Source organism: Drosophila melanogaster, chromosome 3L, assembly GCF_000001215.4.
Source record: "Drosophila melanogaster chromosome 3L".
In the NCBI taxonomy this organism is placed as follows: Eukaryota; Metazoa; Arthropoda; class Insecta; order Diptera; family Drosophilidae; genus Drosophila; species Drosophila melanogaster.
Window position 1 is genome coordinate 10176735 of NT_037436.4, and position 25509 is coordinate 10202243.

Consider the following 25509-nt stretch of genomic DNA (forward strand, 5'->3'; position numbering starts at 1 on the left):
AAGTTCATTTATCATTTTGCCTGAGTAATTGAAATTTCAACGTCGCCGGGCGAAAAGCGGACCGTACTGGGGCAATCAGAGGAGCTAGGTGGTGCAGAGTGTTTCCGGGTGGTGCAGGGTGGTGCAGAGTGATTCGGGGTGGTTTTGCTGGAGGTGCCCCAGCAGCATCCAGAGTATAGGGGAGCCCAAGTGGACTCGGAGCCAATACATTAGAGGCTTCCGCCGATGTTGCCGCCTGTCCGGACACATCTTTCGCTTTGAACTTAATGGATATGAAATATATAAAAAATGTATACATATTCCCCGACACCATAAGACTTCCTCTATGCAAAAAAGCAAAAAGTGAACCTCGCTCAAAGTCACCAAATGGCTAACGGAAACTCATTGAATGAGTCTCGCTTCTCCTTTACACTTCGTTGTATCCTCTGTTTTTTTTTTTTTTTGGTTTTTTTTTTGTGGATTTTTGTAAATCGATTGGGGATTACTTTCGGGGCATCGCTTTTCATTTTTACCTCGTTTCACATACATATTTATTTTTGGGCCCCTGGATTACCCCTCAGGCCAGTCGGTTCATAAAGCTCTTTGGGGCGTTTGCTTACGCATCGCCGCACAAATGATTTATAAGTTAGACAAAGGGCAAAAATTGAGGGAGGTCCTGCCGTGGCTCACCTTCAACCACCCATTGGCTGACACAAAAATGAAATCATTTGACCATAAACATTGAACTAAATTCAAAATCAATTTGGCGTAATAATAAAAGCCAGCCAGCCACGAAGGGAGGCTGTTATGGAAGTCTGTTGTTGGCAAATATGTCAACAATTGACTTCAATTGACGTTGAATATCGAGCCAGAGAAAAATAAGCCTGAAAACTAATAATCGAGTTGGTTTTCGAGAGCTATTGTAGATGGGGATTAAATATGCAATAAATAAGATACACATTTATTCAACACTTATTGGCAAAGATGATTAAGAGGATTTCCTTGGCAACGGATAGCCAAACACAAGAACTTGACGAAAAGTTGAGCAAAGAGCTTAAGTAAAGCCCACTAAGAAACTGCAAAGTAAACTTCTTGGGCGAAGTGTGTTTTTTTCCCCATATTTTGCGACCGGCAGTCTGTTGACTTTAAAGTTGCAAACTTCCAATGCTGCGATATGCATATATAGTTAGGGGCCATAAAGATGCCATGAAAGTCCTGGCCAACTCCGCCGACAAATAGCCATAAATAAGTGCCATGGCAAAATACCCATGCTCCTGTGTTTGTGTGCGCTACCTATTGGCCATTGTTGCCCCAGAATGGCGACAACTGCAGCAGTCCGATTTGGCCTGGCCCAGAGCTTATTTATGCCGAAGAAGCCAAGAAAAAATTGGTAAAAAAGAAAAAAAAAATGGAAATGGAAAGAAACGGTGGCCAAAAGTCAAGTGAATTTCCTCAGCAACACACAGACACCAAGCCATGAAATGTAGTTTGTTATGAATTTCTGCTACATCCTTTCTCGGTTTTGGTTTGGGGTTTGCTTTAACCCCCTTTTGTATATTTTTTTTGTTGCCAGAGGAGCGGGTCGCAAACACATCCGTAAACAATTTGTTCATGCTCCTATTCGCTTTTATTTTTCTCAGCTTTTTGTTGCCGCTTCCCCGATAAGCAAAATAAAGAAATGAAATGGGGGGGAGAATTGAAAATAGGCAACCCTATTACAAAGGATACAAATGGCAGCCAAACAGAAGAAAAAAAAAAACAATTCAAATGAACTGCCAACCCAAAAAGGCGAAGCACGAGCAGCTCTGGAATATTTTCAAGTTTTTCGAGCGAGGTCTCGCCCATTTAAAAAAGGGTTAAAAAGGGGCAATCAACGCTTTTGGTAGCAATTGGCAAGAAAAAGGGTTAAACTCGAGCGTGAGAAAAAGTCTCCAGTATCATGGCTGAGTTATGTCATATCGTTAATCAGTGCGATTATGAACCGTCCATTGGCGCTTTAATCTTCCAACAGCTGTACACTTTGCTTATTGCCAAGGGTTGCTTAATGGCCTTAAGTAATTTAATTGCATTTCAAAGTGATAAAACTAAATTGAGCAAAGCTTTCGTCTTCATTAGTCAAACTATTCGGTAGCCATGGTAATGGTAATTAGTAAGTGCACTACTCTCACAAATCCCATTTTGTCCAGCTTTTCATTGATTTGTTATGAAGTTTAATTGTTGGATTAAATTGGCCAGATGAAATTACCTTTATGTGGAGGCTGTATATATATATATTATATATATATAATTTCACATTTAAAACTTTATTTGACGTTAAACAATTCAAATCATGTTTCAAGTGTAGTAAATTGTTAAGGAAACAGTTGATAATTGCATTAAGCTGTTGCTGTAAGTTGAGGGAAAATAGGGTTGTGCGCGGTGAAAGTCTGACTTGGCGTTGGTGTGATTGAGCCTTTCCTTTGCCGCGCATATGTGTGCGTTTGTGTTTGAGAGCGTTTGCCTGTGTCAACGTAATTTTTCCCTGACTTTCCCTGCTCCACTTCAGCTCTCATTCTTGTTTGCCATTTCATTTCCATATGCACAAAGCAAATAGGCAAACAATTTCTTGAGGGGGTAGGGGGGGGGGATTGGAAAAGTGGTCGCCTGGGGGCGTGGCCTTCTAGCCGAGTGAGTGAATGCTAATACGGGACCGATACAGTTTTGCCTCCCATTTCGTTGGTGGTTGTCTTGGCAGCGGGTTAGATTCCTGTCGGTGGTTCGGAGGACTCGCAGGATACGTGGATCGGGGCGGTGTAGCTGTGGCATCTTGACAGCCAACAACTCACTGCTCAGTGACACGTGTGAAATGTTATGTTCTGCGGGGTCAGGGGGCACCAGTCAGGGGAGCCGATTCCAAGTTTTTTGACACATACAAGGGGCGAACGATGGCAAATTGGAAAGTCAAGCCGAAGTTGTCAGGATTTGCGCGCAAAGGATTTACCCGCGAAATATAGCGAATTATACAGACAGATAAATTTACCACCATAATAACTTTTAAATTGTTATACTCTTATCAGTAATAAAACTATTTGCCTTATTTTCTAGTAATGTTGAATATTGAATATTACTCGATTTTACTTAAAGGAAATAACAATATACCAATCTATAAAATTTATGTTCTGAGGAGACATATATTTTATTATTTGGTTCAAACTGATTTAGAATTTATTTCTCAGTACACGCATGTCTGAACATATTGTGAGTTTAGTCTGCCAACGAGTTTAACAGGGAAATGATAAGGAAACGGAAATGGAGCAGCAGCTACTGAAGCAGCCGCAGCAGGATAATCGACTGGCTGTCATTGTGTTTACACTAAATTTCAATTAAATTTTGAGGCCTCCTTTGACAACTGACAGTACAAGACCATCAAGGGGCTTTCGAAGATGGAATATTCAAGTAGTATATATATATATATATATATATCAGGGTATATACATAGGGATCAGCCGAAGAGAAACAATTGCCGATGCCACTTGCCACTTTTTGGCAAACGACAACAAATCTCGTCTAAAAGTTTAGAAACAATCTGATGCGGGAAGTGAAGCCACTTTTGCTTAGCGCCCACAACAGCCAAAATAATAACAACAAAACGCGGAAAGGAAAATCCAAAAGTACAGCAAAAAGTGAAAGAAAATACCTGCAATCCACCAAAGTGGGCGGGGATTTGCGAACTGGATTTAAAATGGAAATTATTTGAGGAAAACCAATTCGCTTTATTACTTTGGGGCATACGCAGCTAAGTAAAACAAGAGCAGTCGACGGTAACGCTGCTAGCAACAATAAAAATAACAACAAAAAACATTCCGAAGAGCAGTAACAACAACAACAATAACTAAAGAACAACAAAAGCAAGCGACCATAAAAATTAATGCAATAAAAACACATGGCCAAACTGGCAGGAGCAAAAGCCCAAACAAAGGACACAAACAATGAAAAGTTGGCTGCCAGAATGGCAAAGAAATAAAGCCATAACACATAAAGCCATGGCGAGTGTACAGGTATAGTGTTAGGATCGATAAGTTTTTGCTTACATAACCATCCGACATCGAATGACTAACATATATGTCAGCGTCAGGGAAAAAATCCATTTATAAAGATCTCGCTAAAAAATGTTGCGTACTGCCAACGCAAATTCATATTTTTACGCTTGTATCAAAACATGCTGGAATATTGTGTATTTACTAAAAACTCTTTTTACCATTAATTTAAAAAGAAGTACAGCAAATAAAAATATTTTCATTCTAGGTTTGCTAAAGAAAATTGTTTTATATTTAAAATTCAGTAAAATTATTATAGCATAATGCCTTTATAAATGACTTCAAATGCTTATATCATATTTTTCTCAGAAAATGCCATTCCGTAGAAAAGTCTGCTGATGTCAGGATGAAATTTAATAGGAGAAAAGGTAAATCTATCTGGGAAAAATAAAACGCTCCTTGGCTTTTCTTGCCCTTTTGCTTCGCGCCGGCAGCACGCAATTAAAAGGACTTGCGACTCATAAACATTGCGTTTGAGTGGGTCGACTGGTGGCTCACTTGGCCCTGTGTGGCATCAGCACCACCCAACCACCCATTCCTCCAACCACCCACAACTGTTGCTGTCCGCCTGATTGAGCGCACAGTTTGCGGCTCATAAAGTCGGAGTCTCGGGCATAATTACACTTTTCAATTATGCATAATTATGTGTAGGAAGCAATTTGTGTGTGTTTGAAGCGCGTTTAAAATTTAAAGTGCAGTGACACCAGCAACTCATCCTTAACCCCTGAATCCACCACACTCCGCACAGCATAACCCTTAACCCCTCATTCCTCACCGGAGCTGCTGTTATGCGATATGCCCTTAAAAACGACCCCAAGCGACCAGCAAGCGACCGCATTTGTTTGCTTTGGCTCCGCGTTGGTCTCTCAATTTTACACTGAGAAAAATATAAGCTTAATTTTATCCGAAATTGAAATATATTTTATATACATATACATCGAAATATTTATAATGTTTGTTTTTGTCACAACTATTTAAGTATTTCTTAAAAGATCAAAACTGTATGTGCCTATTTCAGTTCAAAAGAAGTGTTATCAATTAATAATATTAAAAATATATGGTTGTAGTTAAGAATTAATAGTAAGTTATTAAAAAGTTATTATTTGATCAGTTCAGTACTAGACTTTCCTCTGCGTGTACCCATCGCTTTCACTGCTCCTGCTGCGGTTGGCAGTGGCCATGTCAGAACAGCAGCACAGGATTGCAAGGACAACGCAGCAGGCAGAAACATAAATCAGGATTTTCGCAGCCCGAACCACAAATGTTTTTAAAAGGATTCAGCGCCCGGCGAGGCGGCAACAATAACAACCTTGAGCGGGTTGATGGAGGCCTATATTGTATATGTATATAATAGGTATATATATTGCTGATAATCTTATGCATGCTTAAGCAGACTGCGCTTTATGGGATGAGTTGTGTGTGCTGGCAGGATCCTGTGGGGAATTTGACTTACCCGTCAGGCAGCAGAAAAGTGCCGTCCACAGGGTCAACATCTTGCGATGACCCACTCGATTTGTGGTTATTTTTTAGGGCTGCAGCAACAACCTTTGCACTCTGCTTCAAATTCTCCTTCGATTCTTTTTTCTTTCACTTTATCAGGCTTGCCTTTGTCCTATCAATTCGCACTTGGCTTTGCGAGTTTTGATCTACGGCAATATATGTTTGTTTTGAACTCGTTTTTTTCACTCACAACACTTTTTTAAGTCTTCCTTTCTATTAGCTTCATCTACAGAGAGAAAAACTATAAGTCGCTTTAAAACATGCTTGCGTTATTAGCTTTTATTACAATTATTACAAAAAAGGTTGAAGATTGCTATTCCTACAAAAATTATCTTCAATTTTTGTAAAATTAAAAAACGTTATAAAAGATAGTTCTACACAGCGCAATAAATATAAATTAAGACTGTAGCTTTGTATGCAAATTTTTCTCTCTGCAATTGCGCCTGTTTTCAATTTTCTCTTTTCGTTTCGCGTGAATTAAACACTTGCAATGACATTTAAAACACTTAATATCAATGGCAGACAATTTAATCCTTTAACGTTCGTTTGTTGAACTTTTTCAGAATCGTCCTTGTTGTTTTTCGTCCTTGTTGCTGCTGCCGCTGTTGTTGCTGCTGCTTGTTGCAATTGCAGTTGCACTTGTGTTTGCTCTTTTGGCTCGTCCTAGGCCGAAATAATATTTTTTGTTGCCCGACTCGTTTCGCATTTCCATGGACAACTTTTTATTTTCATTCCGCCTGGAACGTACCCAAAAAGAATTGATTTTCGTCTGGGGCTAAAGAGCTTTAAAAGGAATTTCATTTGTCCGGGTCTCGTTGTTTTTTTTTTTTCGTCGCATCACCCTTGATGTCGTGGAACATGAATTGATTAAATTTGTGTTGATTTTAGGGCTGATAATGGATAATAACAGACTTTAATGGATAATAAACTATGGTAAAAACAAGGATTTTCTCGAAGAGATTCTAGAAATTCTGCTAACCAATAAAACAGCTCTTTCTCTAAGCAATCCACTATTGATTTCAATAGGTGAGTGGCCTAAAATGGAATCCTTTTCCCTCTCCATGAGCGCACAAAAGTTTACACCACAAATTAGAAGAACATTACACGCCCAATCCAGTTTCCCTTGAAGGACATGCTCACATCATACAATTAATAATGGTTAATGCATAAACCAGAATCAATTTTTGACAGAAGTTGGATTGAAGTGTCTCTGGTCAGCTGCCCTTGCATATTTCATTTCCTAAAACTTCGGTGGCATGTGTCCGGATCCGAAAATAATTCAACGCCCCCACGACCCCAAAATTATGAGTCGTTTTTGGAGAACTGTTCAAAGCAGTAACGCCCCATTTTCCGGCTGAGGCTATTTTCAGACCTGCTGCCATCCATCCATTCACTTTGGCATCAATCAATTGCCCTGCCCAGGGGAAAAACTTTTATGCTACTCGGGCACTTCTCCTCACATCTAATTTGTTAAACATTTGCTGGGGAATTGCCTTTTTCACACGCCCCTTGAAACACGGTGTGTGTTTTCCTTTCGAATTTTTCCCTCTTGCACTGTGTGAAATTAATTAAAACTTAATTAATTGCAAACTCCGCTGCACCAAAGAGACGACAGACAGACTAATGAGTAGGGGGATGGGATTAAGGTCTGAGTTCAACTGCAGGACTCATTCGACATGCTGAGAAAAAATTAATCAGCCGGTACAGTGAAACAATGGAAAGATTTTCGCATGAAACAATGGAAACTAATTATGTATAATGGAAACAATTGAATAAGATTTTGTATAACAATTATTTAGATTTATTGATTAAAAATAAACAAATATTATAAAAGGACTTCAAAAAAGAACTTCAAACAATAAAAAATTTATGAATCATCAATGCACAAACTCTTGCCATCATAAATCATTGATATAAAATATACATTTTAATGCAATATTGCTAAGCAGCTTATACGATATCTCATGTATATATTTTAAAAAATATATAGTTTTAAAGCAAATCCTTAAAAAGGATCTGATCCCTGATCTCTAATTTTTTTGCCTGCAGAAACCTCTGTGTGCGACTTCAATCAGAAGTGGCTGCTGCTGACATGCTGCTCCTGTTGGGAATCCTGGCTGGAATCCTTGGCCACTTGTCACTGTTGCCTCCGTAATGGAATTAGGGAGGGGCCAGGGGTTCCAGAATGTGCGAACCAGGAGGGCCAGGTTCTCGAGGGAAGGATTCGGGATTCAGGGACGGAGTCTGAGACTCCTGCCAACGTCAGCAATGTCTCTCAAAAGTGTTAACGCACTCAATTGCTACTATTCCCATCTCCTTCGTTGCCACTATCCCCCCTCTCTTTCTGAGAGTCCTCTTGCCACTCTTTCTAATTGTAAGCGTCTGCATTTTGCCTCTCAGCTTGGGGGCAGTGTCTGCTCTAATGTTTAGTAACTGTGATTAGGAGGCAACTCTAGTTCCGGGTGGGCTTAATTTGCCCTACCCACACCCACCCAATGCCCGTGGGCAATCTTTGCTTTTGTTTCTGCCCCATTGTGTGCCGGTTAATTCCTGCTGTATGAATATTTTATTGAGAAAGGGTTTCACATTTTATTGGCTACATGGCATTATGTGCGAGAACAAAGAAAGGAAACAATTTAATTGTGTTTGGGGATGTCAGGCAAGGATTGCACATAAGCTCGTGGCCTCAAAAGTTGATACCACAACACAATGGTGCTGGGGCGGGCAAAAGTAAAATCGTTGAAAAGCCAAAGTGCTTGGCACTCGACAAAACTTTTCCATCAACAACTGCAGTTGAGACAAGCGAAAGTTTTTTCCCAAGGAAACTTAATTTTCCCCAACAGCCACAACATCTTATCATACCCATACGAGAGATATATTTCGGTTCTTGCGGCGACGCACATTGCGCATACGCACTGTGATCAGTCTGTCGTAAATTTCAATGCACACTTGTTTTCCGTTAATATTTTATGGGTTTTCTATTAATTTTTGTCACATTCTTTTAGTGTCTCCCCTCGGCCGGAATATTAGATTACACAGAAATGAATGTATTAACGCTCGATATTTGTGGCAGCGCTTTTTTTGTTTTGACGCAGATCAAAGATGGTTTGGTTCTGTTTTTTGTTTGGCATTTGTGTGTTGTTTTAATTTGTTAATTTGTATTTGGGGTCTGGGCTCCCCTTTGGCGGTCTAAATATAAAACAACTTAATTTGCTGCATGCTAATGAGATGGCCAAGGGGCGGGGCTGGAGGACGTTGTGTGGGCGTTTAACACTTTTATAATTTGTTTGTCCGCAGACAGAATTCTTTTCCTGCATTTTTTCTGGCCCCACATTTGGCAAGCAGCTGACACGCACCGAATTTCGTTAGATTTCTGATTACTTTTCTTTTTTAGGTGTATAATTTTTGGAGACGATGTCGTAAAATATTCGCGTGCCGAAAGCGTTTTAGCTTAACAATAAGAGCAATAGCAGCAACAGCAGTAACAGTAACTGGAATAACAAAAAAAAAGCGACAAAAGGTCATTCAATTTTCGACTGCCGGCAATGGGGCAATGAGGCTTTTCCTGCGTTTTCACACGTTTTCCAAAATTTACGACCCAATTGTGCCCGCTTTTCTTATCCGTTTGCACTCACACTCTCTAGCCTCGAGTCACAGAAACACACGCACATGCACACACACACACATACACTATAGTCCGGAAAATGTCGCGCCTCACGTATTTGGGCCTCACATTTCCCTCAACTTTTTATTCGGATTTTCACGCGCTTTTCCGCGCCTTCGCCTTTCGTTCACCGTCGATGTCGCGCTGAAACTGAAACAGAAACTGAAACTGATTTCTGGCAGCAGTGGAGCATTTGTTGGGGCCTCCGGGGGGGATTCCCGAACTCATACGAGCCTTTATCAGCGACGCTTCGGGTTTGTTGTCTTCGGCTCGGGAAAAGTCGTTGGAAAAGAGGGACGGAAAAATCGTGTGCCGAGCATTTCAGCTGAATTCGCCGCATTTATCTCTCTTAATTTCCTCTTCTCTTTTAATCACAACACTATGTTCACTTTCAAGGTCTTACAATAAAAGGTTTCAAATAGTTTTGGAAATCCGCGATTATTTTTTTAGTGGCAGCAGGGTGTTTTTTGAGGTCGAATTATGTTCGCAAAGCAAATAAAAGCGGACTTTACGATCCTGTTTTTAAGGGGTTAAGTTAATTTTAATGCAGTGAAGTTAAGTGACACGTAGGGATTCCAGTTCTTAAAAGCAGAGTAATATTTCAGTTTATGTTTCAGCTAGAGTGCTTTATTATAGGTCTCTTAAAAAAAAATAATCTAAGCCATTTTAGTTGAAACTTGAAATAAAAAGAATTAATCCGGTTGAGGGAGTGAAGGATCATAAAAAGAACATAATCACTATAGCAAAACCCAAAAACAACATAATGTCTTATTGATCCCATTTATTTTTTACTTGCTTATATGCTTACTTAACTGAATTTAGGAAACTATGTTATTTCATATACTTCCATAAGATCCTAAGTTCAATTTTAATAAATGAGAAAAGTTATAATATTTTTCCCAAGAACATATTCATTTATTTTAGATAATTTAATATTAAATTATCATTATTATATACGCTTTGTGCATGCTACGTTCTCATTTATTTATATTTAGGTACTTCGTCTCTATAAGGGAAGCAAACCGTCTGCCTTGGACAATATCTTGAGCAAGACTGACAGACTTAGGTCAGTATCAAAGAGAAATTGTATGGAATTTGGCAAAGAGTGCGCATGCACTGAACAATTCTTTGGTGCTCTTAGACTAGCTCTTCCACGATTTAACAGCGAATTGGATAATATGGCCAGAAGGCAGGGATTTCAATAATATACACTGAAGCTGGCACAAAAAGAGCTAATGACAATATAAATTCGCGCGGCGTATGGATATGCGTGGCAGATGGGAAACTGTGTAGCCGGCTAAGGGATTTCCCGCTCTTTGAAGGGAATGCGGTATCGGGATGATGAAAATCCGGGAAAAGTGGCGGGGTGCAAGCCAGCTGACAGCAGTTATCGCTGGAGCGAAAGGCAGTAATTAGCGTAAATTGAGTTGGTAAAAAGCGCAAGTGTTCAAAATCCACCCACTCAGTTGTGTGACACCCGCACCACCACCCCACATGCCTAGAACCAGCCAAAAACCTCGCCTGCGGCCTTGGGCTTTAGTTGTCCCTTGTTTTTGCGGCTGCTTGTGCTGCTGTGCTGTTGTTGATTATGTGGCAATTAGTTGTCGCTTTTGTGGCAAGCCACGCGGCACTTTCAATCAGAGCATCTTATTCCGACAGCCACATAATGCCCATCCAGGTGGGGCTTAGTGAGCTAATTAAACAAGCCGATTATGGCCCGACATTCCGCTGACCTTGGCCACCTCATGCTGCCATTCAGCATCCACCACCCGCTGTGAGTCCATCTCGGTAAAGTTTACCACAACTCCTAACCAACTCGAGCGCAGAACATTTCTCCAGTTATCAACTTTCTGCACATATTGTCAGAGGTGTTTAAAAGTCTGGGTCACTGTGGGGTTAAGTGGGCGTCGGGGATTCCGGGGGGCGTGGCAGCAGTCTGATGAGCGGCATTCGCTACTTGCTCGGTATTAGAAACTTTGCGAAAAGGCAAAAAACCAAAAGTTTCCAATTTGGTAGCACAGAAAATATTGTTGCAGGAATTTGCTTAACTCCAACTCGACGAATAAAAAATGCACTTCAGAAATTAGGATAAAAATGTAAAACGAAAAAGTGGAAGATATTTCCTAGTATTTCTAGCTTCAGTTCTTGGCTCTTAAAAGCACTTAAAAATAGTTCTAAAATGATTAATGAAGTTCGGTGAAAGCAAATCTTTATTTTACAACTGATTGGCAAAGTAGTTTCAATTTACTTTAATTTCCGCCCAGATCTCCACACATTTGGCAACCTACAAAACATTTACCCTAGCTCAACAACTTGGGGCAAATTCAGTTCATTTGCCAAGCAAAAATTTTATGATTTATGAAAATGTTCTACGTATATTTCTGTTCTCCTCCACTTTCAAATGGCAGGGGCGTGCTGCCGCCCACATTGTAATACAATCAGAATCTGGCTTGGAATTAAATCTGCTAACCGAGTTATTGCGCTCGAAGAGGTAGGGTGATGGCGGGGAATAGAGGTTCTGTTCTGGGGCATTGTTGCATATTCAACAATTGCCACTGCAAACCGACGAAGTAATAACAAATGCAAATTTTAAGCTCAAGAATTTTCGTTTTGCAAAAATTGTGTACATATTTTTTTTTTTGCTCATATTTTACTTATTTGTGCTTTTTGCCATGGGCAACAGCAGGCAAAAGTGTAAATGAGTTTTGCTCGGCCCTCTCTTCCCCCGACAATTGAATTTGTTTAAATTGTTGCCTGCTAAATTTCTGAGGGAGCAGCGGAATCGCATCCATGCATCAGCAATCAGGAATGGGGAGATCCACTAAAACTTCAAATAGGACACATTGTCCTCCTCGCTGAGAGCCAATATAATCAAGCGGCAGCAGCTGGCAAAAAATGATGTGGCATTGTGGGGGTATGTGTGGGATGCACTGCAAAAAAAGGCGAGTAACAGCACTTGCTAATAACTATTTGTTAAATATATTGGAGTTAATAGATTTAAAGATAAGCTTAGGACTTTGAATGGAATTTCGGTGGAATTGGGATCAATTATTTATATTATATATTTAAGTATTTATTTTATCTGTATGGGTGGGGACTGGTGCTGTTGGTGGGCAGCAGGCTGCAGGACTTGGGCACTGATGAGTTCACTTCAGTGAGCAAATGAAACGATATTGTTGTCAATTTAGGTGCAACAAAGAGCAGCAATGCGTCCCGTCTCTTTCCATCCGCCGGCAGACAAGGACAAGACAAAGCAAACAGCATGCATGATGAGCGAGCGAGAGCGAGAGGGAGTCATGCGGGCCAGCGGTTGTCGGAGGGGGAGAGCGATAGCTGGCGTAACAACAAAGGCAAACAACAACAAATTGCATGTCCTTCCGCCTAAGGTTGCAGCACAATATACAACGCACTCATATTTACTTTGTTCGGAGGATCCTGTTCCTGGTCTGCTCTGTCTACGTCCCATTCCCACATGTCTCCCCTCTCGATTGCACCTGCACCTCGACGAACTCCTCGCCCAGGTGCAACATTAATGAAAACTGCAAGCGACCTGACACAGATACGTGTGTGTGTGTGTATGTGTTGGTGTCCTGGCGGGAGAACGGGTGAAAAAGGGGTGTTGCCAAAGGACACGCCGCCATGACTGCACCTTTATTTACAAAAGCAAGGAACGAAGGCGAGCTCTTCCAGAATTGGACAATATTTTTAGCCATTTGCAGTGCCTGATTTTCCTCCCGGTGATCACAGATAATTGCCAACTACACTGGGCTTAATGTTTTGGCAAAACTCTGGCCATTTAATAACGAAAAAGGGCTTAAGCATATCAAGAAAATATCAAATAAATGTTGGTAACATTTTTAAAATTCTTTCAAAGACATCGCATCCATATGCTTGCAATCTTAGTGGGCAAAATAGTCCACAACAACTAAATAAAAATTGTTTCGAGTTTGAAACTAAATTGAGATAAATGATTCCAAACGATTTATCAAAAAGCTAAACTGCCACAGTTTGTTCAGTAGTTCAATCAGGTATCTTAGATTTCACCGATGAAAATCTAGTACAATTCTATAGATATTTCAGGCAGTTTTTAAAATTTATTTTAAGCCATTTATCTCCATTTAGCCTTGTTTAAGTACAAACTATAGATTGCCATAATGGTAGTTTCATCAAAATATATTAATAAACTATATGTTTGTATTATATGACAGACCAGTGTTAGAATTCATTAAATCAAAGCTTAGCATTAGCACAATTTTAATGCACAGCTAAGCCGAAACTAATTGCAACTTTTTATTTGGCAATTTAAATGAAACAAAAGCATTGCATGGTCAGAATTGATTTATTATCGATAGATGGGTTGATAAATAGATGGGTAAATAAGTTAAATAAATAAATAAATTAGGCATTACAATTAGGCGTAGACTACAGCTGAGCAGAGCAGTGAGAAATGGCTGTTATCCTGCAGGACCCCTTACTTTTTTTTTAGCACTCAGAGCCTGACAACCTCGACGCCCTGTGGGGCAAACAAGGATTCGGCTGCCAATTTCAGTTTCTCGTTGACCAATTTGGCAATTTTGGGCGTGCGTCGCCACACAAATTCGCGGGTGCGGTCGTGATTGTCCTTGCTCTCCACCTCCACCTGTGTCAAAGGTTAATTGGTCAAAGAATTCGCTGGGAAAAATGTCGAGAATGCGGCCTAGTCACTCACCTGCTTGGGCTGCTGCACCTTGATGGACATCAGGGTGGCCCGATCATCGAGCACGCTGAACTTGATGCGACCCATCATCTCGTTCGTCCTGGCGGTCGCACTCTTCACGCTCCTCACGCTGCCCTTCTTAAAGGACTTCTCCACCCGCAGAACCAAGGGACCCAGCGTGAACTTGGCCTTGATCGTCGAGTTGCGTCCCTCGGCATCGCTGATCACCTTGACATTTCCCACGCGCTTCAAGGATGCCAGTCCGGAGAGCCTGCCCTCGGCCTTTTGCAGCTTTTCCACTGCACCAGCGCTGGAGGCTCCCGCCTTGCTGGCCCCCGCTGGCTGATTGTAGTTTCCTGATTTCAGGCCCGACGCCTTTTTCGTGTTCTGCTTGTTCGAGGACTTCTTTTGGCCCGTTTTTGAGCCCGAAACGGTGCGCGTTTCCGCCTTCGGTGATCCGGAATCGGACTCGGACTCGGTGGCAGGCGATGTGGGGCTGGGCCTCTTCTCCACGGCTTTGATGGCCAGCTCGGACTGTAATTGCGTCAATTGCTCCTGCAGCTTCACCGCAGCCTCCCGTGCCTCCTGGTTCGAATTGACGGAACGGGGCTCCGAGCGCGTGTTCTTCCTGCAATGGGGACCAAATTCGAGTTGGTGAATGCGAAACAGCTTAATTGCGCCTTTGACACTGCCTTTCAGCATTTACGAGAACTTTCTGAAGCGCATTTTGATTGAACTCCTTAAGCCCTTCATTTATAACAATATTTGATTTTTCCTCATTTGGAAAAGATGTTTTAAGCCTGTACTCTATGCTTAATAATCTGTGTGAATTCTTATTTTGAAGAGATACTATGTCAGGCCAAGTTAATATCCTGTCTTTAAGCTGTTTAAATTATCAAATTTTAGTTGATGTAATAACTTACAGCTTCTTGTGACCTCCGACCTTGCTGCTCGTCGATTGCTTCTTGTTAGCGGCCTTCACATTTGACCCACTGGCGGCATTTGGCAAAACGGAGCGACCCGTTAGATTGACCACATAGGGATCATAGTTTTCCGAAACAATGCGATTGATCCTCGAGAAGATGGCATCGATGAAGTGGTTGTGGCGGGCCTGGAAAGCATCCGTGGACATATCGATGACGTTGTTCTTCAGGTCACCTGTGGGCGGGTCAAAGGTCGTGGCCGAGGGGCGGAAAAAAGGGCGGCGGGCGGAAAAATGTTCACATTAGTTCGGTTCAGCTGAACACAATGAAAGTTCAAATCGAGGGATGAAAAGGGATTGGGCGGGCATTGTGGTTTCATTTTCGTGGGGGTGTGGTTGGGTGTGATTTCCATAGGCGTTCGCTTTGTTTTCAACCTCTAATTACATTCAAGTGCAGAGCTGTGTGAGTATGCTGACCTTAGATACACACTAACACACCAAAGCCCCGTGTTTATGCGGTGCATGTGTGTTTGTGGCTGGGGCTAGCAAATAAAGTATAAAAAGAACACCGACATTTATTCCCCTCCTCCAACGTGCAGTTAAGTTCACATTCGTGTACAGATAAATAAAAATCCAATAACCATGGTTGAACGAGGCAAATTATAGCATTTTCCCTATCATAAATCACTGCAATTGTAGTGTTAATTAATAGCGTGCTTAATCATTTGATAATTGAGTGATTTGTTGTACCATTTTATTATTGCGAAATAATTATTTAACATTAAACTAGCCCGTAAGCATAGCATTCGTTTATTAATATTAGCAAAAATCATTCTATTACTGATTGGTATTGGAATACAGGTGCATCTTTTTTGAACACAATTAGGCGTCAAAAATTTTGATCAATGGAAATAATAAAATCCCAACAATGTTGAGGACAAAAATGTATGAAAGCAAGGTTAATTAAAAACAAAACACGAAAATGCCCTGTTTATTTACCCAATTCTGGTGGAGTCTGCGGCTTACTAATTAGTTTAAGGTATTTTTTCAGTAAAGCAAATATTCGAAAAGCTCTAACATTGTGCCAAAGCCCCAACTTAGTGGTCACTTAACCCCATAAATTTATTTCCGAAACTGTCACCCTCGGCAAGAGAGTGTGCACCGATTCGCAGGACTAGCCCGTCAGCCAGGACCCCACGTCCTAATCCTTGTCTCCTCCTTATCGCGGTGACCCATCGCCGGGACACCGCCCCATCGGGCGGAGAACCTAACCCACAAGCGGATATAATCTCACACTCGACCACCGCTGAACGTGATGAGGTACTAATGTACTTTTTGCATGTAAAACCGCCCCATCCACAGTGAGTCCGTTAAGTACTGGCCCACGCCCAGAAACGGGTTCACTTTCTGCAGTTGCCCTTTTTCCGTGGCTGTTAATTGAAGCGGGAATTTTAAATTTAAAGCGGCATATTCTAAAATAGATAATCGTGTGGGTGTCGACTGGGGCGTTGGGATTATATCCAAGGACTTTTTGGAGGTAAGAAATGCACAATTACAATGGTTAAGCACCAGATCCTAACTAATTACAGCTGCAGATGGGCAAGATGGATGATATGAGGTTTGGTCGAGATAGCACGGAACATTACTGTAATGACGGAAGCTGCTAATGATGAGTGTGAGTGTGTGAGTGTGGAGCGACAGAGAGGGGAAGAGGACAGACAGAGACACCAGCACCTCGCCTAAGGTGACGCTTGAAAGTATGCTACGAGAAATAAAAACACAAAATTTCCAATTCCACAGATCCAATACCATTAAAAGTTGCACAAGGAATTTCATTTCGCAAATTTATTTAAGCAAATTTATTGTTTTGTGGTTTTGTTCTTCATCTTCTTGCTTTTGTTTTTATAATAAATAAATAAATAAATAAATAAATAATAAATTATAAATTAGATGACCTAAAACGCAAAGTTTAACAATTCTCTATTTCTTCTTGTGAAATTTTGCGCTGCCTTTCAAGCGTTCAACTTTTAGCTACAATTTATTGCTGATTTTTAAGTTTGATTGAGTTTTTTCCATATTTTTTACAAAATTTGCGTTATTTACGTTCGGAAAATTATGCGAGCCGAAAAAAGTTAGAGAAAAAGCCAAAGGTACAAAAAGATATACATCTTTTGTTTCATCTAAAATGTTCAATTGTAAGCCAAATGTGTGAAAGCAAGAGATAGCGATAGTGCTTAAATGCGTGTGTGTGTGTGCATAAGAGAGACAGACATAGACATAGTAAGAGAGAGAGCGAGTGAGATAGGCAGTTGTTTACATAATGATATCTAATTCCGAATCTGATCGATTGCTTTGTTTAATTACACAAATAAATACGAAAAAGATATTACAACTAGAAATAAATAAATTACACAAAGTGAACAATTCTTATTGCTGTTGTGTTTGTTGGTGTTACATCAATTTAGCTATACGTGCGGGGCGTGTGTGTGTGTGTGAGAAAGATAGGCAGAGAGAGAGAGGGAGATATGTGAATGTGATGGAATGGGAAAGAGAGAGCAAGGGAAGCCTTTCTTTCAGCGATATCTCTTTCTATCAATTCTTCTCTTGCTCTGCCTCTTGCCGCTCTTCCGCCTTTCGATTCTTCTGCGCCTTCTTCATCTTCTTCATCATCATCATCATCTTCTTTTGCTTTGTGATCTCTTTGAATTCAACCATTTTTGTGCTTGGGCATTAAACATGTTGCTGTTGCGGTTGCAGCTGCAACTAGCGTTGCAGTTGTGCGTACAGTTGGTGTTGCATTTCTTTAGTCAGGTGAAACAGTCCGTGCGTAAATAACTCAACAATTGTGCGTTGGAGGGATACAGTGGAAAGAATTGGGAATAATTGTGCTGCTTTTGTTGTTTTGCAGATAGTTTGACTAGCACCAAACTCTCGATAATTCCATCCCCTTTTCGGGGATGCATAAACATATGTACTTAACTCAGATTTTGTTTCATAAATTAAAGGATAGCGAGGGATGTGGGAGGATAGTCAGTGCAGGCAAAGATGCAATTGCAAAAGTCCGGATCGCGTCCTGCCCCATGGGAAAATGTTCAGAAAATTCGCTTTCCTTTTTCGTCTTTTTTTTGCTTTTGGGGCATGTCGTTCTCTGTTATTTTGTTGTTGTTGTGGGTCCCTGTCTTTAGTGGTTGTTGCGGTTGTTGTTGTTCATTTAGCAGTTTGTTTGGTTAATGCTTCAGCTCTTTCTTGGCCTTCTTTGAGGGACTTGTTGATTTCTTGGCCTTGGTTTCTTTCGTCGCCGTTTCCGACTTCGATTTGGACTCACGTGCTTCACGGCGGGCCTCGATGATGTCATCGCCGATAATGTCATCGTCGTCATCGTCATCATCATCGTCGGCCTCCTCGTCGTCGTCACCGGCGATACCTGTAATTTCACCAATTTCATCGACTCCATCATCAATATCATCATCATCATCATCATCGGTCTCGTCGTCCTCATCATAATCGTCATCGTCGTTGTCAGTGTCATCGGCGCCAGCGGCAACATTCCCGGGAGCAACCGCACCTGCAACAACTGCCGCGGGTTGCCCCAAGGTCGTCCCACTGGCCACCAGCTTATTGTTAATGATGTTGTTGTTGGTTAGAGTGTTCTTGTTGACTGTGCTTGTTGTTGTGGTCGTCGCATGCTGAGATGAAGCCAATGATTGCTGTTGTTGTGGCAGTTTCAGTTGTTGTTCTTGCTGCTGTTGTTGCAGCTCTATGTTTGTTTGTTTCTGTTGTTCGTCAATTGCAAGGGTGCTACTTAAACTACTTGTGCCACCACTAACACCATCTACAAGTGCGTCTTCATCGTAAAAAACATTTTGTTCACCTTCGTTGTTGCTGCTGCTGGCGGCAGCGTTTTGCGCCGGAGCAACGGCAGCGGAAACGGACTCATCGGCAGCATTTCCAGCGGCCAGGACCTCAGCGGCATTTCCGGACTCGGCGGGCAGATCAACACCATCGGAGATACCGGCGCTCACGGAGGAGGCGGCAGCGGGGGCGACCTCATCCAGAGTTTGGGCGGGAGCGGCGGCCACAGCGCTCTGCTGGGCGGTGGCAGCGGGTGTCTCGTCATCATCATCCTCATCTTCATCATCTAAAATATCGGATGTATTTTAATAATATTGAGCTTTTCATTTTTCTAACGCCCCCGGAGGGAGCAATCAGTTTAACACCTAACTAAAGTTCTTGAGAACAACACTTACCGCCCAGGATATCATCGAACAGCCTGTCCAGATAATCGTCATCATCATCGTCTTCCTCTTCGTCATCATCGCTGGCAGTGGCCGCTGGAGCAGCCTGACCCTGGGGCGTATCATCCTCCTCGTCCTCGTCATCGTCCTCCTCCTCATCATCATCTGAAAGTCCCGAAATCAAAAGAACTTTGTTACCCAAGGAGAAGGGAGCCACAGAAGAGAGTCACAAAAAATGTTGGTTAATAAAGGCAGGACAAATATCACGTTTGGCTGGGTGCTCATTGCATTGCTCAGTGGTTCAGTGGTTCAGTTCGGTGGTTCGAACAGTTCAAACAGTGGTGCTGTGCTGGTGGTGCGGCCTGGGTGCATTCAGTGAACTAGAATTGCTCTAAACCTACCATCATCGTCATCGATCAGATCTCCTAGATCAGGCTCATCATCGTCGTCCTCATCGTCGTCATCATCGTCATCATCGCTGGCAGGAGCTACCGCCGGAGCCACCTCATTGTTGACCGTCTGTTGGCGGGAAACAGCCCGCTCGCTTCTCGAAAGCCGCTGGAGGGGCGACGCTTCAATTTGCAGCAGCAACGCGCTCAGCACGCACAGCAAAATCACGAACTTCATGTTGTCAGATCTGCAAAAGGCAAAATGGATATTTTTTTGATAAGTCAAGGCTCAATGTAATAATAATAGAAATGATGTAAGAAGTACGTATGTTATCTATACATTCTCTCTATCTTGTAAACTTAAAAGGGCTTCATTGACATTTGTAGCCCCAACTCTCTGGATCTTTCTGGGCTGCGACTGTTTCTCCCTGTGCACTCACTTTCTTTTTCATGATTGTGAAATTACACAGTGGTCTTTCGGTCAATAAGCCAGCCACTGAAGAAAGCAGACAAAGGAGCGGCGCCCGTGTGAGAGTGCGAGTGTAAACATGTTTTTGAGTTGCGCCTCAAAGTTGCCGCCGGCGGTGTTCACATGTCCAGTGGCTGGCACTTGACACAAAGCAGCAACAGCAACAGCAGCAACAGTTGCAACAATTGCAACACTAAAAGCAGCATCCACCTGAGCAACAACAACACCTTTTCAGACAGCCGCAGGCGCCACAATGGCAGTTGAAGGCTGAGAGACACAGGCGGGTACCACCATCCATTGAACCCGCATGGAATCGGTGTAAAAACGCATTTCAAAGTCCCTCGAGAATGTCCGGCTTCAAAGGGTATTCGCTAGTTCGGTCTGCTGTCATTGTTGTGTTGTGCTGCTGTTGTTGCCACTGCTGGTGGCTTTTAAGTCATGACAATCAGCACGACCAACAGCCAGCGGCAATGGCAATGGCAAACAACCGCAACAATTGTTGCTGCTGCTGCTGCTGCTGATGTCGCAGATGTTGCTCTTGTTGTTGTCCATGTTGCTGCTGCCGCTGCCGCTGCTGCTGCTGTTATTGTCGCACTGTCAAGTGCGACTGCTGCTGGCTTAGTGAAAGCGACTGAGACGTCGGCGGCGACGCAACGTTTTCCCAAAAAAAACTTGTTCGCAGCAATTTGTAGCTGCAAGTGTAGATGCCGCCGCTGCCGCTTATTGAAAAATGAGTAAAACGCTTTCGGTAAATCAAGTCCAGCGCTGATAAGCGAACGGCAAAGTGGCCATAAAGCAAAGTGAAACCCCAGTGACCCACTGGCCAACTGCAGCAGCAACGTCGCAGCATCTCAGATTTGAGTGGGTTTCGGTTACGGATTTTAGGGCTCTGTGTTTGATAAGCCGACAAGTCGCTGTTTTATGGCTTTCCAGTGTCTCAAGTTTTTTGGAGTGGAAGACAGCCAGCAGCAACATCAGCCGTTGCCGTCGCTTAATTAAAAGTTTTACTCTGCGAAGCTCCTCAGCGGTGTTTATTAAATACCGATGCTACAGGCAAATGCCTTCTGAGCTGAGGAGGTGCCTAGGAAAATGGGGGGTTGGGGGGAAGAGCCGAGCAAAATATGATGACATATCACCTGTCCCAGGCAACCAAGTCTCAAGAACAGTGGGCGTTCATTTCCTCGAAAACACGAGACTTGTAAAGCGATTTGGTTACCAAAGTCTGAGATTTAATTAATTTTTAATGAAGGTTTTAACGAAGAATTGTGATTTCTTTCAGTATAGAAAACCACAAAGAAATTCTTAAGAAACTTCAGCTTGCTTTCTGAATCTTTTGATATCAGGAACTGCTTTAATGACATCTGGACAAATTTAATCTAAGCAAGCCACAATGTTGCACATGCACTTTGCCCACTGTAAGCCCCTGCACTTGCCCCCTCGATTTCCCAAGGCCCTTCTGCCACGAAGTACTTATAAACTCCTGCCTATTGAAGTCTTGGGGAAATTGCATTTACTTTTCGCACCGTTCCGTCCCCCTGGTCGCAAAGCGTTTTATCTACCATTTTTCTCACCGAACTAGGAACATTTCACGCGTCATGCCGCAGAAAAGGCAAGAACAAGAAAAGCGTTTGGGGTTACTGAATGATGGTTGGCGGGTCTTTTTTGAGGCAGGGGGGTAGGGAAGGGTTGAAAGCTAAAGGGCAAGGCAACAATGCAATGCAAAACTTCTGACAGGCGTGGGACAGAAAGAATGGGGGCTCAAGTTCTTGCAGTTCTTCAGCTTTGGCAACCACTTGGCTCTCTCTTCTTCTTCATCAGATTCTTCGTCTTCTTCTTCTTCTTCTTCTTAGCCGCTCTGGTGTTGTCTATTGTAGGAACTAACTCATATGGAACGCTGCTCCCACTATACAATATTTTAATGCCCCCATAGAAAAACGCAGCTAACCGTGTGTGCATTCTACATTAATATTCATGTGCGTGATGCTGATGCAAAAGATACCGGGCGAGGGGTACACACAGAAAAAAAGATGAAATTATTGCAAAACTAAATTATGTTCGAAAGACTAATTAGTTCAATAAAACTAAATAAACCAAATATTGTAGCATATTTATAAACAAATCTCAAATATCATAAATCTTTAAAAAACGCAATCAATCAAATCTCTAAAAGATATGTAATTGGTTCAGTTTCTCCCAGTGCATTTGGGTTGTGTTTGCTGTGCACTTGCACGTCACATAGCCAGCAAAAATTACTTAAGCCCCACTCAGGGGACCGAGTGCGATTGAAGGAGGGGATGAGCGAGGTGGAACTGGGGTAACTATTGAAGGCGGTGGCCTGAGGCGTGGCAGCTGCCACTTGATGTTGGAGCTGCTTGGCTCCTTGGATCCTTGGCTCAGCTCCAGTTCCTGTCCTCTATCCGCATTGTCATATCAGCGTCATATCAATAAATATGCAGGCCGCACAAAAGGCCACGTGCAGACAGGATTTGCATATCCTAACCCACTGCCACGCCCCCTCTGCCATGCCCACCTGCGCCAGATTTCCCACAGCTTGATATCCTTCTTTGTTCGAGTTTGTCTCATATGTTTGCGGAGCCTTGTCTTCGCAGCTGCGTTGCAGTTAATTTTCCAAGACAATGGCCCACGAGGTGGTGTAGAAAAATAAGCTTTACACGTGCCGCTTCAACGGCCACGCCCCCTCTAAATTTGCAGTAAGCGCTTTTTAGGGGGGAGCAGATGCACGGGCTGGAGTTTTTTGGGAGCTTAAATCACAGAAAAGGGGTTCGGCTGCTTAGGGTGAGGCACTTCTTTAAAAAGTCTACGACTAAAGTTTGTGGGTACTGAAAAATAGTTCGCCAAAGACTGAGAATATGTACATATGTAGATGTTTTAAGTTCAAAAAGCTAGGACAGATATGAAAATGTTTATTCCAATCCATAAACTTATAATATGTTTTTTAAAAAGTTTTTGGGTCATCAGTCAAAGTTCATGGAACTTCTGGAGCCTTATACCATGATGTTGCACAAAAATGTCCTAAATTTGCTTTAGTGCACTGTCCACGCAAAAATAGTTGCTATCGTTCTCTCTTATGTTTTTGCACTTTGCTTGCGTTTCTTTTTCGCATGCATTCGCACGTCACTTGAATTAGGACTTTGTTATCGTCACGGCGGCGCCACCTGGCGGAACAAGCTGGCAGTCTTGGCTGGACAGGGGAATCCCCTTTTCGAAAACTTTGCTGACTGACAAGCTGCATAAACTTGGTCATGAACCAGCTACTGAGCTACACAAAAATGTACGAAAAATGAGTAAAACGAATTAAAGCCACTCGAATTGCCAGCAGACTTTGCTCAGTTAATAGCTTGTCCTTGCTGCAAGTATGCACAGCCCAATTCATACGCCCCGTTGGCCGACGACGAGTGTGTTTTGTTTTGGCAGCAAAGTGCTGGCCAATGTAAACAGTGTAAACTATAACTTGGCTGAAACTGGTCGAGATGCTGTAGCTGAATCTGAAACTGGCCAGGAAACACTTAAATTAACTGCTTCAAGTCGCTTCGTATGTGGGTCATCTGGGCAGAAGAAAGCTGAGAGCCACGAGAGATGATTACTCAACTTGGTTCGCATCGCATTCTATATAGTTCGTTTTGGTTTGGTTTGGTTTTGGTTCGGTTTGGCCTGGCTTGGTCTGCTGACCGCAGAACACCAAACAACATCAGCAGCACATGTGAAAATGGAGCGCATAAAAACCAGAGAAATTGCCATTGGTCTTGGAAAGGGAAGGGAATCGTGTTGTACTCGTAGTGTATTGTACTTGGCCCTAAATTGCCGCAGATACAATTTATGACCCGGCCAGTTAAGAGTCCGACTCCGGGCACAAGTTGCCTTCCGCAGTTGAAAATCAATTAAAAGTTCTTGCCCAAGACGTTTTGGCCCGTTTCAAGGCTGCATCGCGTCGAGCTGAGCTTTATGGGCCCTCCTTTGGGTCCGAGGAAAATCAGGAGGAGGAAACTAGTGTGGGTGTGTGTCGTGGGGTCAGGAAAAACTGGGCATGCAAACGCTTACATTTCCCGCAAAAAAAATACTACAAGAGTGGAAGGTTAAATGGAACAGATCGAAATCGCTGGCATGCCGCTCCACTTTCACGTACTTTTTAGTCCAATGCCAACTTAGTCTTAAAGGATACTCATATTTTCACACAGCAAAATCGATGATAATCCTTGGTTCAATTTCACAGTTTTTTTATTGGGTACTGTAAATATTAGCAGAATTTATTAAAAACCTTTCAGCCTTTTTTAAACGCCCTTGGTCTTATTGGTTAGTTGAAATTCACTCTAGATTTCACAAGTTTGTGAGCAATATTTACGAAATCAATTAGACAATCTCATCTAAGGGAGCTGTTAATTCTAAATTAAACTGAGGTTCCAGTAATTGAAAATATAACACGAATAATTTTGTTGTAAATAACAAAAAATGTTCTACTTCTTTATCAACGAAGCAGGAAAACCAAAAGGTAGTAGGAGTAATCTTCAGAATTATTTATATGAAAATGTTCTACACTCTTCAGTGTTACAGATAATTTTATGTTATCCATTTGTAGAGGAAAGAAAAATACAAATTTATTTTTCTATATTAAAGCCATATTTCAAAATTTGCTGGCGTAGTGACACAAATTATTTGGGAATCACGGATGATCCCTCTGCTTTCACACAATGTTTCTGGTATTCGTAATCCGAAGGCTAACCTTGACTAAATATTATTCACTGATCGTGGCACAGAACCGATAACAACCGATAGTAGTGGGTTTATAGACCGATTCGCAACCGATTCGTGCGATCTCCTCGAGTTGCCGTGAAAGACTGTCGCTGGCGAACTGCTTCTTGGATGGTTTTTAGTTTTCAGTTTGAAGTTTTCTGTTTTCAGTCCTGAGTTCGGAGCACCCCCCTTCTTACTGCCCGATTCTTGGGCAGTGACTTTCTTTTTTACCGCCTCTCTTTACCTGTTTGTGTTGGTTTCTTTTTTATTTTTGTGGCGATTCGATTCGTTTCGATTCGATTCGAGTCGATGGTGGATTCTGGCCTGAGCTTGGCTGGCTCTTCAGTGGTTCGAATTCGAGTTCGGGTTTCCAACACCGGCGCGCACACAACTGTCTCGCTCGACTGACCGTCTGCAACTGATCGCTGGCAGCCAGCTCGTCTTACCAACTTACCAAGCTACCAACTTCCCAATTTGGCTCAGGAAAAGCCGAAGCTCGGCCCGAAGCGTGAATTTACATTTGGCTGCTTTCTGCGTCTTTCTCTGACTCTGACTCTGGCGCAGCTCGTCTGCTCGGCTCTCTTGGCTCGATTCTTCAATTAATTTGACGAGCTGGGCTGGCCTGGGAAAGTATTTGGCACACTAAACGGCCAGCTATAACAGTTAGCGGCTTGTCAGCCAACACTCGTGAGCTATGATCTAAGAATCCAAGACGGGCGAGTCTCGTTGAGTCGTCATCAGGGCAGCTTTATTGCAACTCTGAATAAACAAAAATTAAATGGAACAAAGCCGAGGCAATAAAACCCATTTGAATTACTGCACGAATCATA

At 42.3% G+C, this 25509-nt stretch overlaps 2 protein-coding genes and 1 non-coding gene across 10 annotated transcripts in view; all 3 read right to left on the reverse strand.

The window, feature by feature from the left end:
* dpr10 (defective proboscis extension response 10) overlaps window positions 1–9374 on the reverse strand; it is a 38655-nt gene extending 29281 nt beyond the window's left edge. For 2 of the 4 annotated variants that reach the window (NM_001274747.1, NM_168397.2), the window contains exons 1-2: window positions 9289–9374; window positions 5509–5796 (exon numbers count right to left, since the gene is read on the reverse strand). In NM_001274747.1, coding sequence (NP_001261676.1) covers window positions 5509–5548 — 40 coding nt within the window. In that variant the 5' untranslated portion in view covers window positions 5549–5796; window positions 9289–9374. Of the gene's footprint in view, window positions 1–5508; window positions 5797–9190 lie in introns of all 4 variants that reach the window. The other 2 variants (NM_168398.2, NM_168399.2) reach the window with 2 other exon arrangements.
* A 4167-nt stretch (window positions 9375–13541) lies between these two features.
* Window positions 13542–25103, reverse strand: ect (ectodermal). 5 transcript variants are annotated; one of them, NM_079967.6, is made up of 8 exons: window positions 24924–25103; window positions 19474–19709; window positions 19085–19237; window positions 18709–18975; window positions 18163–18261; window positions 14839–15073; window positions 13928–14543; window positions 13542–13858 (listed from the first exon to the last, which is right to left on the reverse strand). In NM_079967.6, exons 2-8 carry the CDS (start codon window positions 19697–19699, stop codon window positions 13709–13711), a joined length of 1746 nt encoding a protein of 581 aa, NP_524706.2. In that variant the 5' UTR covers window positions 19700–19709; window positions 24924–25103; the 3' UTR covers window positions 13542–13708. The 5 variants fall into 5 exon arrangements, with proteins under 5 accessions (NP_524706.2, NP_729596.1, NP_001287019.1 ...); NM_168400.3 differs by lacking the exon at window positions 24924–25103 and adding an exon at window positions 24669–24791; NM_001300090.1 differs by lacking the exon at window positions 24924–25103 and adding an exon at window positions 24669–24791 and having other exon boundaries at window positions 19085–19261.
* snoRNA:Me28S-C993 lies at window positions 19428–19520 on the reverse strand. The gene has a single exon (NR_163232.1). It is a non-coding gene; the product is annotated as a snoRNA:Me28S-C993 (non-coding RNA).
* Window positions 25104–25509: the final 406 nt, after the last annotated feature.

Excerpts from the sequence above, each read along its gene's own strand:
- ect (NM_001300090.1), bottom strand. The coding sequence starts at position 19,699 with ATGAAGTTCGTGATTTTGCTGTGCGTGCTGAGCGCGTTGCTGCTGCAA. Across the intron at positions 18,262-18,708 it reads CAGCAGCAGCAACAACGAAG|GTATCGCCGGTGACGACGAC; the intron begins GTGAACAAAATG and ends GTGAAATTACAG. Across the intron at positions 14,544-14,838 it reads GTCGGAGGTCACAAGAAGCT|GAAGAACACGCGCTCGGAGC; the intron begins GTAAGTTATTAC and ends TCCCCATTGCAG.